This window comes from Notamacropus eugenii, chromosome 5 (genome assembly GCF_028372415.1).
Source record: "Notamacropus eugenii isolate mMacEug1 chromosome 5, mMacEug1.pri_v2, whole genome shotgun sequence".
Taxonomy (NCBI): domain Eukaryota; kingdom Metazoa; phylum Chordata; class Mammalia; order Diprotodontia; family Macropodidae; genus Notamacropus; species Notamacropus eugenii.
This window is the reverse complement of record NC_092876.1, coordinates 393460606-393477507: the sequence shown is the minus strand read 5'-3', so window position 1 is coordinate 393477507 and position 16902 is coordinate 393460606. Positions and strand designations below refer to the sequence as shown.

At 35.3% G+C, this 16902-nt stretch overlaps 1 protein-coding gene across 2 annotated transcripts in view; it reads right to left on the bottom strand.

The window, feature by feature from the left end:
* PRKX (protein kinase cAMP-dependent X-linked catalytic subunit) overlaps positions 1-16902 on the bottom strand; it is a 140852-nt gene that overhangs the window by 12589 nt on the left and 111361 nt on the right. For both annotated transcript variants that reach the window (XM_072614463.1, XM_072614464.1), the window contains exons 4-5: positions 14193-14312; positions 4336-4431 (exon numbers count right to left, since the gene is read on the bottom strand). In XM_072614463.1, the coding sequence (XP_072470564.1) occupies positions 4336-4431; positions 14193-14312 (216 nt within the window). The remainder of the gene's footprint in view (positions 1-4335; positions 4432-14192; positions 14313-16902) is intronic.

Here is a 16902-nt window from a genome sequence, read left to right as displayed (position 1 = left end):
GGGGCACTAACAATACTAATTTGACTAGTTTTCAGAGGAAGTTCTTTAACTTCCAAGTCTGTTTCCTTGCATTTAAATAGAGATGATCATGCCTGTATTAAATATCTTCCAGAATCATTTTGAGGAATTTATTTGGTAAACAACAAACTGCAGTGTAAAGTTGGGTTATTACAGTTTAGAGAACAAGGTCTGTGGTTTTATTTTAAACACGAAGCTTTTAGAATTCCTACAATAAATCTAACTCCTAAATATCTATGACAAAATAGATAAAGCTTTATGAATATAAAGCAAGGAGGTGTACAAAGACCAACAACCTCAGAATGGAGAGATTTGGGTGCTCTCCTCGTCTTTGCTATTAAGGAACTAAATTTATGATCTTGGGGATACCACAACCCCTGGGAACCTCATATATCACAAATATAACGTGGAAGCTAGCTTCTAATATCACCATAGTCCATGTTAGCTCTAAAATCCCATTATTCATAAATTAAAAAAAGCAATTTATAAAGTTATAGCTATTATCTATAATTATTTTGGCAGTAGGGAGAGGACATTGCTTAAAACCTGTACCATAGTAGTATGTGTTGAAGACCAAATAACTGATATCCTGATTCAATGAAGATGTGTAAAATAAATATGACAGATTGAGGTAGACATGCTATGACGTCTAAGAGAACTATCTCAATCATACAGCCAAATGCTTGACGTAAGTTTAAGAAGACAGAGGATGGATAGATGGGAAAATTTTCTATCATCTATGGAGTTTAGCATCGTTTTGTTGGGATGTGGATTCAAGGATCATACAATTCCATAATTTCAAATAGATGTCCAATTTTTCCTCGTATGACCCACAACCTTCTCCTATTATAAAAAATTCTGAAAGTTAATTATAATGGTAGCAAATAATTAGCAAGGTCTATCAGAGAGAGAGAGAGAGAGAGAGAAATAAGAAATATGGAAAGGATATGGTTGACACCAGTTCATTGTCTACCAAAATACCATGTGTAGGAGGAACAAACTTACAGGGCTAGAAGTTATACCTATTTTATATTGGGGCATGGGAAGGAAGGAAGAAAGGAAGACAGGGAGGAAGAAAAGAAGGATTTATATATTACCTACTATGTGCCAGGCACTATTCTAGTCATTTTACAAATGTTTTCATTTGATCCTCATAACAACCATAAGGGTAGGTGTTGTTATTATCATCTCTATTTTACAGTTAAGGAAACTGTGGCAAATAGAAGTTAAGTGACTTGCCTAGGGTGACATAGCTATTAAGTGTCTGAGGTTATATTTTAACTCAGGTCATCCTGAATCTAAGCCCACTGCTCTATCCTCAAAGACACATAGGTGCAAATAATTACAATACAAAATGGTACTTTTTGGAGTGTGTGTATGTGTGTGTTTGTGTGATTCATATGAATGACAGACACACACACACACTTTGGTCTTAGATGACTGAAAATGATACTAGATGCTTGCCAGTGCACTCATTAGATTGCATAAATTCACAAGTAGTTTGGGAGGTTTGGGGAAAATAAAAATAAACATAATGGAATAGCCAATCCTTCAGGATCATCTTCAGAGTTTACAGTGCCTGAATTTATATAGAATTATTTAAACTTCAAGGTCAATTTGAATTATATGACTTAGAAAGAGAGAATCAAAACCCTGTGGTCATCTGTGCTCTATCTTTGTGAATAGGTAAGATTAGAACAAGTCTATAGTTGTTGGTCTTCAGACAAGCATCCAGAACAATGGAGAGAGGAGGAAGAGAGACAGTGCGTGAGTGTGAGTGTGAGTGTGTGTGTGTGAGTGTGAGTGTGTGTGTGTGTGTGTGTGTGTGTGTGTGTGTTGGTGGAAGAAAAGAAGGAGTATCTGTTCAAGTCCAAGTAAGACCTGGAGCCATTTAAAATGCCTTGAGTTTTATCTCTAGCACCTTGGACCCCTTAAGCCACCACTCTCAGAAAGCTCCAAATATTCAAAAGTCTCAATACAAAAGTAGACAAATGGAACATAAAGAGAATATGAGGCAACCAGACGATAATGTTGGTCACTTTGTAAGCCTTTCTAATAAGTGTGCCCATTTGGGAATCATGCCAGTGATATGTAGACAAGGGAGAGAGATCATTTAAAACATAAAAATACTGAGACTGTGGCTTTTGGGGAAAAGCACCCATTGGGGATCCTGTAAAAACTAATTATTACTCAAAGAATTGCCAGGGGAAAGGGAAAGTGTTACTTTTTTTGGTTATTCATTAGGAAAAGTTAGGGGAATAAACAAAAATACAGTATTTTTTTTTTTAGTTTAAGGAATTTTTTTTCAGATGCAAATTTTATAAATACAAAAATAAATTCACAAATTTCTTTGAATACTGAATAAATAGGTACTTAATAAACTCCAAATGAATTTTTCCAGCTAGCATTGATACAATTCTTTTATTAACAGGCAAAAAATTACACTCATGTATAGTGTTCAGAAGATGTGCTCATAAAACAATTCTTGGTCATTTACAGTTTTTAAACTGTGCTAAAGTAGATGATTTAATTCATAATGATAAAACCTCTACAATACCATGGAGTCTAAAAGATGAAAAACAAATTGAAGGTGTAGAAAAAAACTGTTTTTGTAAGATACTTGTTTTCCAGATTTATTATTCAGTGAAATATGTGATGCTAGCAATAGGTACATAATGGAAAATTTAAATTCCTGGTCTTGTCTCATCTCATGCAACTCAAAGCATATTTTCCAACAGAAAAATCTAAAGTATGTATAAAAGCATATCCTTTCTGGCACAAGCTCTGCCAACATACATATTGGCTAAGACAACAGCTGCTCACCCATCATCTAAGGATCTTTTTGCCTCAAACCAGTTGTCAGGAAAAATCTGGAAATAGCCAGAGGTGATTTGGTATCCATAAATTCAGCTATCAGTATATTGTCTATTTTTAACTCTTCCAAATACATTACGTGTGTGTGTGTACAAAAATATAAATTATTTTCTCATATCATACTTTTTACTCTATTTTCAAAGCAAACATACTTTCTATTCATTTGCAAAATAAGATTTCACAAACAGCAAAGACCCAAAAGTGTCATTTTTGGCAGAAAAAAAGATCATCCTAAGAGGAATAGTGAACCTTTTCCTTGTATCCTTAACTAATAGGATTACCTTACCTTAGCTGGATTTCCCCCTTTTTTATTGTTTTTCCAGGACAAGAAATTTTTTCTTTTCTTTTTTCTCTCCCTTTTTTAAAGTAAGTCTCCATTAAATGCTAAAGTCCTTGAAACACGACTTATTTATTTCAAATGGAGTCCAGGGCCAGAGGAGTATGGAACAAGTTTGCACAACCCTTGGAAAACACTCTACCTGGTGCGCAGATGGAGAACTTTAAGCTCCAGGTCTGTCGGCTTAGAAATATTCACCCTCATGAAAATGACTAACCTTAACAATGCTGGAAGGAGTTCTTGAAAAGTGCAGTGTTTGTGAAGTTATCCCAACCTGGCCCTTGCTCATGAAAAATATTTTTTCTATAGTTAATTTCCAAAAGCCATTTCAACATTTTCCCCCCTTAAGGGGAGGGGGGGGAGAGGAAAACCTCAGTTCTGCTACAATTTAATCTAGTTTTACATCCATTTTATGAATACCAATATAGCTAGACTACCGTTGAATTCTTTCAGGCACAGAGGCAAAGAAAAAAATAAATCATCATTAATATCCTATACTATCTAAAAGTTAAATCTCTAGAAAAGTTCAGGTTGGTAGCAGTTTGAGGGGCAAGAGGTTCAATAAGGGAGGAATTAGTACATCACTCTATTTTAAAATTATTACAAATTTAAAGAGTTCAACATATGAGGAAGATATAACAAACAACCACCATCCCAATTTTCATACAGATGCCAACATTTAATGCTGTTAACACACAAGATATTTATATCACAAGGATATTAAGTACAAATGTAATGTAAGTGGACAAGTACTGTTGAACCTATCAACAATATTGCCAGTGATACAAATGTTACGAAAATCTATCAATGTTATACCAACACCTGAATTTGCTTGTTTGATGATGTATTAAATACCTTTCTTTGGTAGACTTCAGGCAAAACTGAAGTGCAAAAAATAAAAGATGATAGATCATTAAATTGTTACACTTCATTAAACTGAATAATTAAAAACACTGGTGTGGAAAAGATGACTTTCCAGATATTTTTGAACATAGCACATGTGATGCCACAACATGGTATTCTGTTATACATATGTTTTAACTGTGATTTTAATTAGGAGGCTCTTAAAATAAACAGACCAATGACAAAGGAGCCAACTTACTTACTTTACATAGAGATCCAAATGCCTGGGGAAATCTATTTTGCCTGCAAGAATTTTTTGATAGATGCCAAATGGGTTGTCATCAAAAAATGGAGGAAACCTGTTAAAAAAAAGAAATAACTATTTTTAGATTAGAAGAGAGTATGGAAAAATGACTATTTCATAGTGATTATTATTTTTGCCTAAAACAGCAAGGAAGTAATTTATTTCACACACATTCTTTCATCACATACTGAAATCATCTATATGTCAAGAAGTGTTGCAAATGGTTGTCTCTCTAGTTGGCAAAGAACACAGAAAAGATAGCACTGAAAAATGGTCTAAATAGTTCAATTCAATTCAACTAAAAAGATTTTAAGTATTAATGATATACCAGGGACTGTGTGTTAAGACACAGATGAAACAGTCCCTGACCTCAAGGAGCTTACATATTCTATTGAGGGTGAACAAAGAATACACAGAAAAATAAAGGCAAGATTATTAAAAGCAGTTTGGGGTGTGAAGGTGAGGAAGGGAAATCTATGTAAGCCTTGTGTCGGAGGTGGCACCTGAGCTATAGAAGCTAGGCATTATACAAGAAACAACTGAAGTAAGAGAGTATTTTAAGAGGACGGAGGAAGCCAGAAATGGAATGTGGTATTGGGAAAATAGCAGGAAGGCCAATATAACAGATAGTGTGTGAGGTGAGTAATATGAAATCAGGCTGGAAATACAGGAATCAAGAGTATGAAGAGGAATAAATACCAAATATAGGCATCTGAATCTTATTTTAGATGCCATACAGAGCCACTGAAATTAACAGAGGAATGCACATTAGGATCTGTACTTTTTTGGAAGATGTATTTGAGAGTTGTTAGTTCAGACCCTCATCACCCTTTACCTAGAGTATTACAATAGCCTCTTAATTGATCTTCCTGCCTCACATGTCTCCCCACTCCCATCTATCCTCTACAATGTTGACAAAGTAGCTTTTTTTTTTTTTAACCTGACCATACATCTCCCCTTCCCAGTCAACTGTTCTGGTTCCTTACTGCCTTTAGGAAAAAAAAAATCCTTCTGCCTAGTTTTTAAAAGTCTTCAACATTCTGGCCTCAACCTATCTTTCTAGCTTCACTGTACATTATTCTACTTCCTATCTCTGTAATCCAGACAAACTGGACTTCTATCCAGGTCCTACACTTAACATTCCATCTCCTGCCCCTCTCCATGTCTTCCATGGCTCGCAGTCCATATCTCAAATGTACTATCTCCTTACCTCTGCCTCACAGAAATCTTTCTTTTCCTAAAAGATTCAGCTCAAGTCCTACTTTCTATACAGAACTTTCCTCAATTACCCCAAACTCCACACCAAACTTTTATTTTTTTGCCTTTTATTTAACTACGTTGTATTTATTCTCTTTATATTTATTTCACATATATTTATATTACGTATATGTTATATGTCTCATTAGAATGTAAGTTTCTTGCAAGTAGGGATTATTTCATTTTTCATAGCTGTAAATACTTTTTAGTTGATTGGAGAGGAGAAATCATACAAACAGGGAAACTGTTTAAAAGGCTTTTGAAATAGTCTAGGTGAACAGTGATGAGGGCCCGGACTAGAGTGGTAAGAACAGATATGAAAGATGTGAAACAATAATTGATAAGATCTGGCAATTGATTAGACATGGGGAGTGAGGAAGAATGAAAAGTACAGGATGATTCTGAAGTTTCAAACCTGGGTGAATAGGAGGATGGTGATGCCTTTAACAGAAAAAGGGATGCTGGGAAAAGGTGCAAATAGAAAACTTGGCTCGAGGCCATTTCTGATTACAGCTGAGTTGCATAATCTGTCTTTGGCCAATTTGTTATCCATTATACCATTACCAGCTGCAAGAAAGGCTGAAACAACAATATGTTTTTGACGTTACACACAACTTAAAAATAAACAATGATCAGTGAAACGGGGAACATTTTAGGGCCTCCTTAATAAAGAAACAGTCATAGAATTTAAAGATGGAAGAGACTATAGAGGCCTTCACCTAGACCCAGGGCACTTAATCTTTTTAGTGTCATGAATTCCTTTGGCAGTCTAATAAAATCTATGGACCCCTTCTCAGAATACTATTTTTAATTCAGAAAATTAAATATATAGGATTACAAAGGAAACTAGTTACATTGAAACATATCAATCATTTTTTCTAAGTTCATGAATCTCAGGTTAAGAACTCCTGATCTGGACCCATCCCTCATTTGTTAGATGAGAAATTCAAGGCCTAGAAAGGGCCTAGATGGGGGAATGGCTAAACAGACTGAACTACATAGATGTAAATGAAATGTTACTGAACTGTAAGAATGACGAATACGAGGAATTGAAGAGGACTGATGACATCAGGATGGTGATGTCTTGACTTACAAGTGATTTGGATTTAGATGAGGCAGAGCTGTGCAAAGTCATCAGTCTCACTCTCTTCTCCAATCATCAGAATCCAGTAGCCAAGACATAGGTCAAGACAACTGGTGATGATGCTGGATCTACCACTGGATATAGTGGTAGACCTTGGCCTTTTTAAGCTAAGGTCTTTCCCAGGTCTCAGTTTGTTTGAAGAAATGCTGATTCAGTTATTAAAGGCTAAGTAAAAATTGAGGCAAAAGATGGTCCTAGTTTGCCTTCGCAAAAGAATCAATCTGCAAGCGAAGACCTTCAGAGTTTCAGGCCAGGACCCAGTGTTGGGAGACTGCCACTCCTAATGGTTGAAGGGGGTTGGGTGATTTATCAAAGGAGTCTGAGAAGGAATGGGTCAAAAAGATGAGAGTAGGGAGTGGTCAGCAGGGTTACAAACAAAAGGTAAAGTAGAATGAGAACTGAAAAAAGACAATTAGATGCCTTCCCTGAGATTATCCCCCAATATGCCCCTATATATCTTGTATATACGTAATCATTTACATGTTGTCTCCCCCACTACAATGTGGGATCCTAGAGGACAAGGACTGTTTTGGGTTTTTTTTTGCCTTTCTCTGCTTCCTTATTTCTTAACAAAAGTTTCTGACACGTAGTAAACTTTTAATAAATGTATGTTCACTTGACTTGCGATAAATCTTGATAATAATCTTGGAAGTGGGTGTCAGAATATGAGGAATATAGAAGCAAGGAAAGACTTACATGAATAGATGCCAAGTGAAGTAAGCTGAGCCAAAAAACTACATCAACGACTGCTACACAATGTAAATGAAAAGAACGAGAATCACAAAACAATGTGAAATGAATTTTGTAAACTCAAAAAAGAATAAGCTAGACCCCTGAAAGAAGAGATATGAAAAGATACTTTATTTCCTTTGTGGGGAGGAAAGAAGGGAAAGAAGGGGAAGTCCACAGTTGTGGAACATTGAGTATATTGTCAGATTTTTTCATGGGTTAATCAGTTTTGCCTAGTTTTCCTTTTTTCCTTAAAAAGTTCTTGGTTATAAGGAATAGTCTCTGAAAATGGAATGGGGAGAAATACATGGAGAAATTTAGCTGATATAAAAACAAAAGGAGCAAAACAAATTTCTTTTTAAAGAATCAAATTGTAAAACGATAGGGGCTGGACTAGATGACTAACTCTATGATCTTAATAAAATTATTTGTTTTTTTAAAAAAAAGGAGACATCTAGCACATGAAACAGATAAATCAGTTTTGAAGGGTTTATGTGAAAGAGCTGAGAACTTCACAGGGTGAGAAGGGTTCTGGTTCACAAGGCTGGCTGGCTGGATAGTACACAGACATACACGTAGTCTTTCCTCATCTGCTGGACGGTTAGACTACTTTCCTACCACACCCAAGGAAGGAGCCAAAGGGTGTCAGCTCCTGTGGCCTAGGGTAAGGACTTCAAGAGGTTGCTGTAACACAATTTTGGGAGCTCTGGGGATCAGAACCCAGAACCATAGTACAGACTATGGAGTAAAGATTAGAGTGGGACTGAGGTTAGGAATAAAACTCCAGAGTCACTGAAAACCTAGCATGAGAGCCAGAGGGAAATGAAGAAAATTATTAAAGACCAGATAAATAAGAGAGCGGGACTTAGAGAGTATGGTGAATAGCAGAGGTTGGGCAGTAGTTGCTCCTCTGGTCTGAAACCCATCCCTTATTGTCACTAGAGATTGATACAACAGCTGTCCCCATCAACATATTTGAAGAAGCCATGAGAAAGAAAGGAGAACAGGGAAAGGAAGTTCTTGTAGCCAAATCAATAAGCATAAATTGGAGTCTAAATGAGCTAGGGATACAGAAACTGAGAGGTAAACTTTCACATAAACTATGAACTGAGTTGGATGCTGTTGTACTCAAAAGTGCCCACAAGGTGGTGCATCTATCCCATACAAACATTTCAATGAATAACCTAAGTGAACATGCTAAAGCCCTGACTTAAGCAGGCTAATGTGATAGCAGCTTTTCCCTAATGCAGCCTGGCTCCTCACACTGAGCTGTAGGAAGTGGAATTGAACTGGTTTTGAGTCACGGAAGTTGGATTTTGAAATCTAGTTCTGCAAATTTCTAGGAGGGTGTTTGGGGGGTTGGTCTAAATGGCACCGAACATCCCTATGGGTCTTGATTCTGTGACATCCCCTTCTTTGCTGATAGATAAGAGCTAGGAAAGGGGAATGATATGAATAATATAATCAATTTAAAAGCATTTATTAAGCACCTAGTATGTCTGGCACTAAGGGATATAAATAAACTAAAAGCCAGGGATAAAACTACAAAAGTGAGAAAATTCCTCTTAAGGAGCTTATAAGGTAAATGTCCTTAAGATGTCATCTGTGTAGGGGAAAGAAGATTGAACTTGGATTTTAAACAATGATGTAGGTTCATATCCCATCTCTGACAATGCTCTTGGAACGACAGATGTCATATCTCTGATTCTCAGTTGTCTCATCTGTACAATGGACACCACACTACCACCTACCTTACCATTATGAGAATCAAATAAAATACTGTTTGTAAAGCATTTTGAAAAAGTCAAAGAGCTATAATTGTCAGCCAAGTGCTATATAACAGACAGCCTAGATAGTGTGTTGGGGCCAGACATGTCACCACGGACAAATAACAACTCCTGCCTCAGTTTCCTCAATTGTAAAATGGGGATTATAATAGCACCTACATCCCAGGGATGTAAAGAAGACTGAATACTGTAAAAGCAAAATACTATAATCTGTAAAGCTTTAATAAGAGTGCCTGGCACACAGTAGGCACCATACAAATACTAACTTTTTTTATAATTATGTTATATGGTTGCCAGTGCCATTCTTATTTTTCTCCTCCAAAGACCCTGAAAAAATAAAGGAGACTTAAGAGAAGAGATGAAGCTTTGAAAACCCTGAGAAGGTTAGAGAATTCTTTCTTCTGTCAAGCCTTTTTTTTTTTTTTTTTTTTGCAGAACACATGGTATTCCATAGTGTAAACTGTTCCACCCATGGCTCTTAATGAACATAACACACTCTGTACTCTGCACTTGGCCTTGTTTCAAGCAATGAATTAAGGCCCAGGTATACAAAGATCCCTGTAGTATCCAATACAGCAGTGACATGGAATGTCATGACATACAAAGCCACTGAGACTTCATCTTTGAAGACGGAAGAGAAGCCTGCCAAAAACCTCTATACCACTTCTAATAACATAGTGAGAAGAAAAAGAAGTGGGCAGTGTAAAGGGCTGAGTTTGAAATTTCCAGTCATCAGGTAGTGAGGTGCTCATGCCCAGGAACTCGGAGTTGGCTAGCAGAGTTCAGGCTCTCTCATAAATGTTTGGTTGCAGTTCCACAACAGTTCTGCTCCCACACTGGGCTCCAGGATCACAGTGCGATCAGGCAGGCAAGGGTGGTACCATGCTCATATCCTTGTGGAGCAAAGAGTAATAAAATAAAATGGTGAGAGAAGCAAGAACTGGGCTGAAAATAATATGCTTCTGATTTGTAGAGTACCTCTACATTTATGTTACACTGAGAAGGAATGCTTAAAATAACAATTTGCATCAATAGGAGGGTGTGGGAAATCTACCATTCTATTATTATTGTTTGCGATTAGAAATTGAGATTTGTCAGGAAAACACTGAAAAACTAGAGGAGCAGAAATAAAATTGCAAAGAGCAATTCCAAGATGATCTCCTAAAATAATTTTGTCAGTCTTATCAGTTTCATATCTTAGTCATCCACTAAGGGTTATTAGAGAAGGATAAAGGCCCTTAGGGACAAAGGAATTTGGCTAAGTATCTTATGATACTATCAAGGATTTAAGGAAGAGAAATATTCTACAAAATAGCTGTTCCCTGCCCTAATTTCCACCCTATCCCCTACCCACAATCCAGATTTAATGTCAATTTGCCATAAAATAAGGCAAAAGCTCTAGACTCAGTAAGAAATGTTCTTTTGGCACTTGATAAAACAATCAGTGTCCCAGCTCCATCATTAAGCAGGTTAAATCACTTAACCTCTCTAGGTCTCAGTTTCCTCATGTGTAAAATTAAGAAGTTATTGGACTAGATATTCTCTAAAGTTCCTTTCAACTCTACATGTATAATATATGTCTTGAGAAAGATTTCAGGGATATGAGAGTAGAAAAAAATAAAAGAACCAAGAACTATGCAAAACTAAAAATAGGAAATAATGAAATAAGGAGTCTGGAAATAAGCTTAGCAGGATTGTTTTTGTTTGTTTTTTTAACTATCACAGAGGGGAGACAAGCTTGATAACAAAACATAAATTAAGGATAACAATACATTTTTAAATGAATATGATATGAATAAAGTAAATATATTCCTTGTCCTCCTTAAGTTTTCAATGCATAAAAAGTATATGCTTTTTAAAAAAGGGAGGGGCAGCATAGTTGGGATGGTATTGGGGCACTGAAATCATGCTTTTTCCAGTCTCATTGTTTCCTTTTGCAGGCATTAATGACTAGAAACTTATGTAATTAGCATCTCATAGAATAATTAAATGCCAATTCATTCCTTTGGTATATGCAAGAAATTTTCCCTAATAGTGTTAGGATGAATATTTCCCTTTCCTATTTAGCTACCAAACTAGGGCTGTGGTCCTATTTCAAACTTATTCACCTGTAACAATACATAGTGGAAGCACAACAATTTAAGAAACAGGCATTAAACCCCAGGAGAAAGTTTGTCATACCTGAAAGTGTTCTTAGTAAGCAAGAAATTCCATGACAGCATTATTGGAAAAATATTTTAGCAGCAGTTGAAGCAGGAAGTGGAAACTTTTAATACCAAAGGAAAGACTGGTAATCATGCCAAGAGTAATAACAATAGTCAACAAGTACTTATTCAGAAATAACACTGTGCTGGATACTTAAGAAAAAACACTGTGAAATACTGGTATTTATATTCACCAATCTGTAGCGTAATTAAAATAATTTTACTAATTACTAAGCAATGAAAAAACAAAGTCAATGTACTGAATCTTGTTTTACAAACAACTTACCATAAAGAAACATTAGTTACATTGAGAGATATTGGAAGTAACCTCATTATGTCAACATCTTAATTTACTAAAGCAAATTAAGAAAGATAAGATCCGAAAATGATACATAGTGATTAATGGAAGCAGAAGATCTCTACTAGAAATAAGAATGTTCAGATACCTGTCAACAGCATTATTTCCTCTGAATTTTAAATCTGACCTAAAGTTCTTGAGTGAAAAAAAAAAAACTTGTCTTAGTTATGACAGTTTAGCTATAATAGCTTAATTAATGGTTTCTCATAATAAATTTCAATTAAATTTTTAAAAAGGATTAGGATGATTTTTTTTAAGTCATTCTAGATAATCAGGACTAACGATAGGGAGAGGTTAACATGAAGAAATGTAAATCCACCAATTAGGGCCATAGATCCAACTGTTGCATCTGTAATCAGCATTTGCCCAATAGTGGAACACCAAAGAATTCTCATTTTCAGGGTAATTTTACATCTTTCAGAACTTTCCCACTGTTGAGATTTGATCATGGGGGAAAAAAAAGACTATAGCCTAAGTGGCATCAGGGTAAGCTCCTTGCAGACATAAAGATATATTAAAATTCTTTATATTTCCTACAATACCTGGCACAACACTGTGCCTTGCATATAAGAAGTGCTTAATAAAAATAGGATGATAATAGTATGGTGTGACAGAAGGAGCACTGACATGGGGGAAAAAAGGCATAGCTTACTTAGGTGGTACAGGCATTGAGACTTGTTAAAAAAAAATATGAGAAAGTGAAAATTCCAGATATTTTTTGAGCATGTTTATTTTAGCAGCAGTAGAAAAAAAAAGTAAAGTATTTTCTTTATTTTTTTTTTTGCTGAAATACAAAAAAAAAATACTTTAAGAAAGACAATGTAAAATTATAAGTATGAATGACCTGTAATTCATGGCTTTTATTAACCATACCAGAGGACAATAACATTATCTTCATTTACACTTCTCTGGGGCTCAGTTTCTTCTCTAAAATACTTGGTCTGAACCAGTTCTAAAATTCTAAGATCCTATGACCTTTTTGAAAATCAAAGTCATGATCCATGAGTGCAAATTAATCTACAGAAAATGCTGCCACCTTGTGCTGAAAAATATTACCAAAGACAGATCCGAAAGACTATTTGTGGAATATTATAAATGAAGGGAAGAAATCTACTTATTTCTTAGAAAAAGAGATCAATTTCACTGCTGGCTCTTTCAGAAGAAAGCACTATTTCCTTTTTCTAGATTATTCTTTTACAAAGCCCTACAGAAATTTCAAAGGACAAAAAATGTCACATGGATTTTTCTCCTTGAAGACCATTTTTAGTTATTGTCTTTCATAGATCTTTTTCAGCAGGCACTCTATATATTTCAGGAAACAAGCTAGAAACTAAAGAATTTCCCTACATAAAATATAAGAAATGAAGAGCTTAGAAAGATAACATATGAGTGGTATAATCTACAAACAGAATACTAGAAAAGTCAGATAAATTGCATAAGACCACAAACTTAGAGCTTAGTAAATGTTGGAGGTAGGATTGGAAATAAGGTCTTCCTGACTCACAAGTCATTCCCATTTTAGCAATGAAGACCCTAGGCGGCTCAGAGAGGTTTGGTGTCTTGTCTACTGTTCTACAGCCAGCAGGTATCGGATGAGGGTTCTGAATTCAGATCTCTCTTAATTTCAAGTCTAATAAGTCTTTCTATGCTACATCACAGAAAACTTGAAATGAGGCCCTGTCTCTATAACTTTATAAGCTGAATGAGCAGCAACACTGCTAAGTTCACAGAGGCTCATTCATTATCTGGCTGGCCACTAAGCGATAGATTGGAGGGGAGGGAGAGGGAGTCAGGGTGGGCAACAGTAAGTCATGAAGACTACAAGGAGTTCTTACCTGCATTAGCACATTAGTGAAATCAAAGATCTTTTGAATTACTGAAATTCATAAATAGTCTTTGTACTTTTGAAAACAATAACTGTGTAGGAAGAAATAAGGTACTAGAGTGGTTAGAGACTTGGCCTCAGAGTCAAAAGACCTGGGTTTAAGTCCACCTCGCTACATATTGGCTGTGTAACTCTAGGCAAGTCACTTAACTTCTCAAGGCTCTAGTCATTCTATTCATACATCTGATCTAAGGAAGAAAGAGAAACACTTTACTTTCAGGTAATGTTATAGCTATCAACTGGTTCTGGGTTTGAGAGATCTCTGTTATGAATTCTCAGAGCAGGGATTCTCAATGTTTTTTGTATCATGGATTCCTTTGGAAGTCTGGTGAAACCTAATGGATTTCTCAACATAATGGTAAATTCATTTAATAAAATACAAGGAGATTTAAAAAGGAAGGAGAGAAGTGTTTCTAAATATGCTGAATTTTGACCTATAAAGAAGCTCTTACCCAGACAGCATCTCAAATATCAGAATCCCCAGAGCCCACCAGTCTACTGCTCTTCCATGACCTTTACTTTGTATGACTTCTGGAGCAAGGTATTCTGGTGTCCCGCAGAGTGTCCATGTTCTGGAAGAACAACAAATAACAAAGGCAGAAAAAAGAATCATCAATTTTCCAATATCTTTCTCAGTTCCAAACTTTCAAATATCCTTGCTGATCCAAAGATACACATCTCTGTCTAAATATGATTTACCTATACAGAAATAAGAAAAGAATCTTTGTTTTCCTTGTGGACTTTTCAGAAAGTTTTTAATAAAAGAAATAACAGGCAACAATCTATTGTTATGAATAGAGAACAATATAAATAGAAAATGAGCTACTTAATCCCTATGATGGTTATGCCAGGCTAAATTCTCAAGCAGCTTAAGTGAGTTATTCAGTGATTTTTTCACAGGTAAATTCTGATACTTCAGAACCCATTCCTTAACCAGGTTACATCCCGCTAATAAGTGTCAAAGTAATTTGGTATTAGTAGACATTAACGAGAATTTTTTTTTAAAACACTCAATAAAAACATGCCTTTGAGAACAAGTAACACTCTTCAGCAAAAGTGCTACTACTCAAATACTGTTGTGTTGATATTTTTGTGGAAGCATCTTCTGAGCAAAATAAAGTTCATTATAATTCTTTTTTAGCTTATCATGCTACTTAGACTGAATACAACTGCTTGAATCTCAGATTAAACTGGGAACAACACCAATTTTTTTAAACCACTGAGAAACAAATGAGTACATCTGATATAATTCCAATTTCTAGTGCCATCTAACAGCCGACTGAATACAAGTAACTGTGCTATCAACACCACGCAGTTCTGCAGGTCTTGGGAAAGGGTTAAAATGCTATGGATTACTTGAAAAACAAAAATTAAAACTAAAACATTCATTTTTAAACAATGTACAATCTAAAATGCTATTTTTTTAATTTTCAGTTGTGAAGAATGTAAAACTACAAACTTCTTAACCTGGTTTAAACTTTGTTTAATTTTATGCAAAATACCTGAAAAGACGAGGGATCAAAGATATCAGTGTCTAACTTCAGAACAGGCACAGAATAACTTGCTTGAGTTCCATTGGCACTGTTAAAGTTTTTTAAATATTATAGAAGAGTAAAGCAATCTTCTCAGTCTAAAAAATTTATTACACATCATACATTCCTAAAGAGCTAGGATCAAAGAGTAGAAGACAGGGAGGGGCATTTTTGGCTCTATAAAAGAAGGAACTTTTTTTTTTTTTAACAAGAGATGCCTCAAATGAAAGGGGATACCCAGTTAGGAATCCCTGTCACTGGAAGTGACTATAAACTCTAAAACTACGATCCCATGAAAGAATGGTTAAGTCCACTACCCACACTGTATTTGGTTCCAGATCTCTACCCTTGATGCCACCTCTGTGACACATGGGGATGGGTTGTTGCATCAGTCCTGCTCATGATTCATGCTGCTCCAGAAACTACAAATAGCACTCACCAGAACTTGTAAGATATAGCTACTAGTACTAGTACTAGAACTGCCTAGATGAATTGTAGTGATTGAGTTTACTTCTCATTTCCCATCCCTAGAGAAAGAAACCCAGAAAAGGATATTGGGCCTCTCTCTAAGCTAAACAGTTTTTCCACATTTTTGACAAATCATATCAAACTACTAATGTCTGAAATGTGGCACATTTTCAGAAAGAAAAAAATATATACACATGCAAAAACAAACATACCTTACAATCTGAGAAAATATTCCAAGAGATATGGATAAGGATAATTTATCTTTTTTTTTTGATGAGGACAATTTAAATTTAGAATCCTTAAATTTAAATTTAGAATCAGTGTTGTCAAAATCTGGAAACTAGTAAACAGTGTATAAGAATCTCTGTGGCCACACATTTACCTAGAAAAATCACATGTTAATATTAACTATGTTCTATTGTATTTTTATTTATTTTGTTAAGTATTTCCAGTTACAAAGTACTCTGGTTTGGCTTCACCCAGCTGCATATAAGTGTGCATAATCAACACCCATACCAGGGATTTTTCCTTTAGGGATCAAATGTCAGTTTCCTATGTTTATTAAACTCCACAGATATATGAAGTGATGTATGATATCACCTTTTAATTTTAAACTTATATACATTATAGAACTTCTATAGATAATTTCACCAGTCTACTTTTATTTATTTATCTAAATAGTTGAGATAATTTTATAGTTTACCCACTTCTACTTACACAGGGAAGAAATTAAGTGGGAAGGCAGGCCTCAATCTATATACCTTTTAAAAAAAATTACAACTTATTTTCTTCTAAAAACATTTGTAGTTTATCTTTTCTTATTGTTTCACCTACATTTCCTCTTGAATAACTCTGACCCTTCCCCCTCTCAGAGAACTAGTCATTCTCTACAATTTTTGTAAAGGGTAGGAATAAAGAGAAAAAATAAAGAAAACCACCCCAACCTCTGCAAAGAGGAAGGGGGAGATGTCTCTTCATATCTTTTCTTTCCTGGCTGGCATGTTCTTTGTAATTCTGCAGCATTCACTTTTTACTAGTTGTACCAGTTGTTCTATTTACATGGTCATAGTTATGTATTATAGAATGATTTCCTTGGACATGTACATTGTATAAATTCATGTCAATCCTTCCATTTATATTCATGATCTTTGTTGTTTCTTAT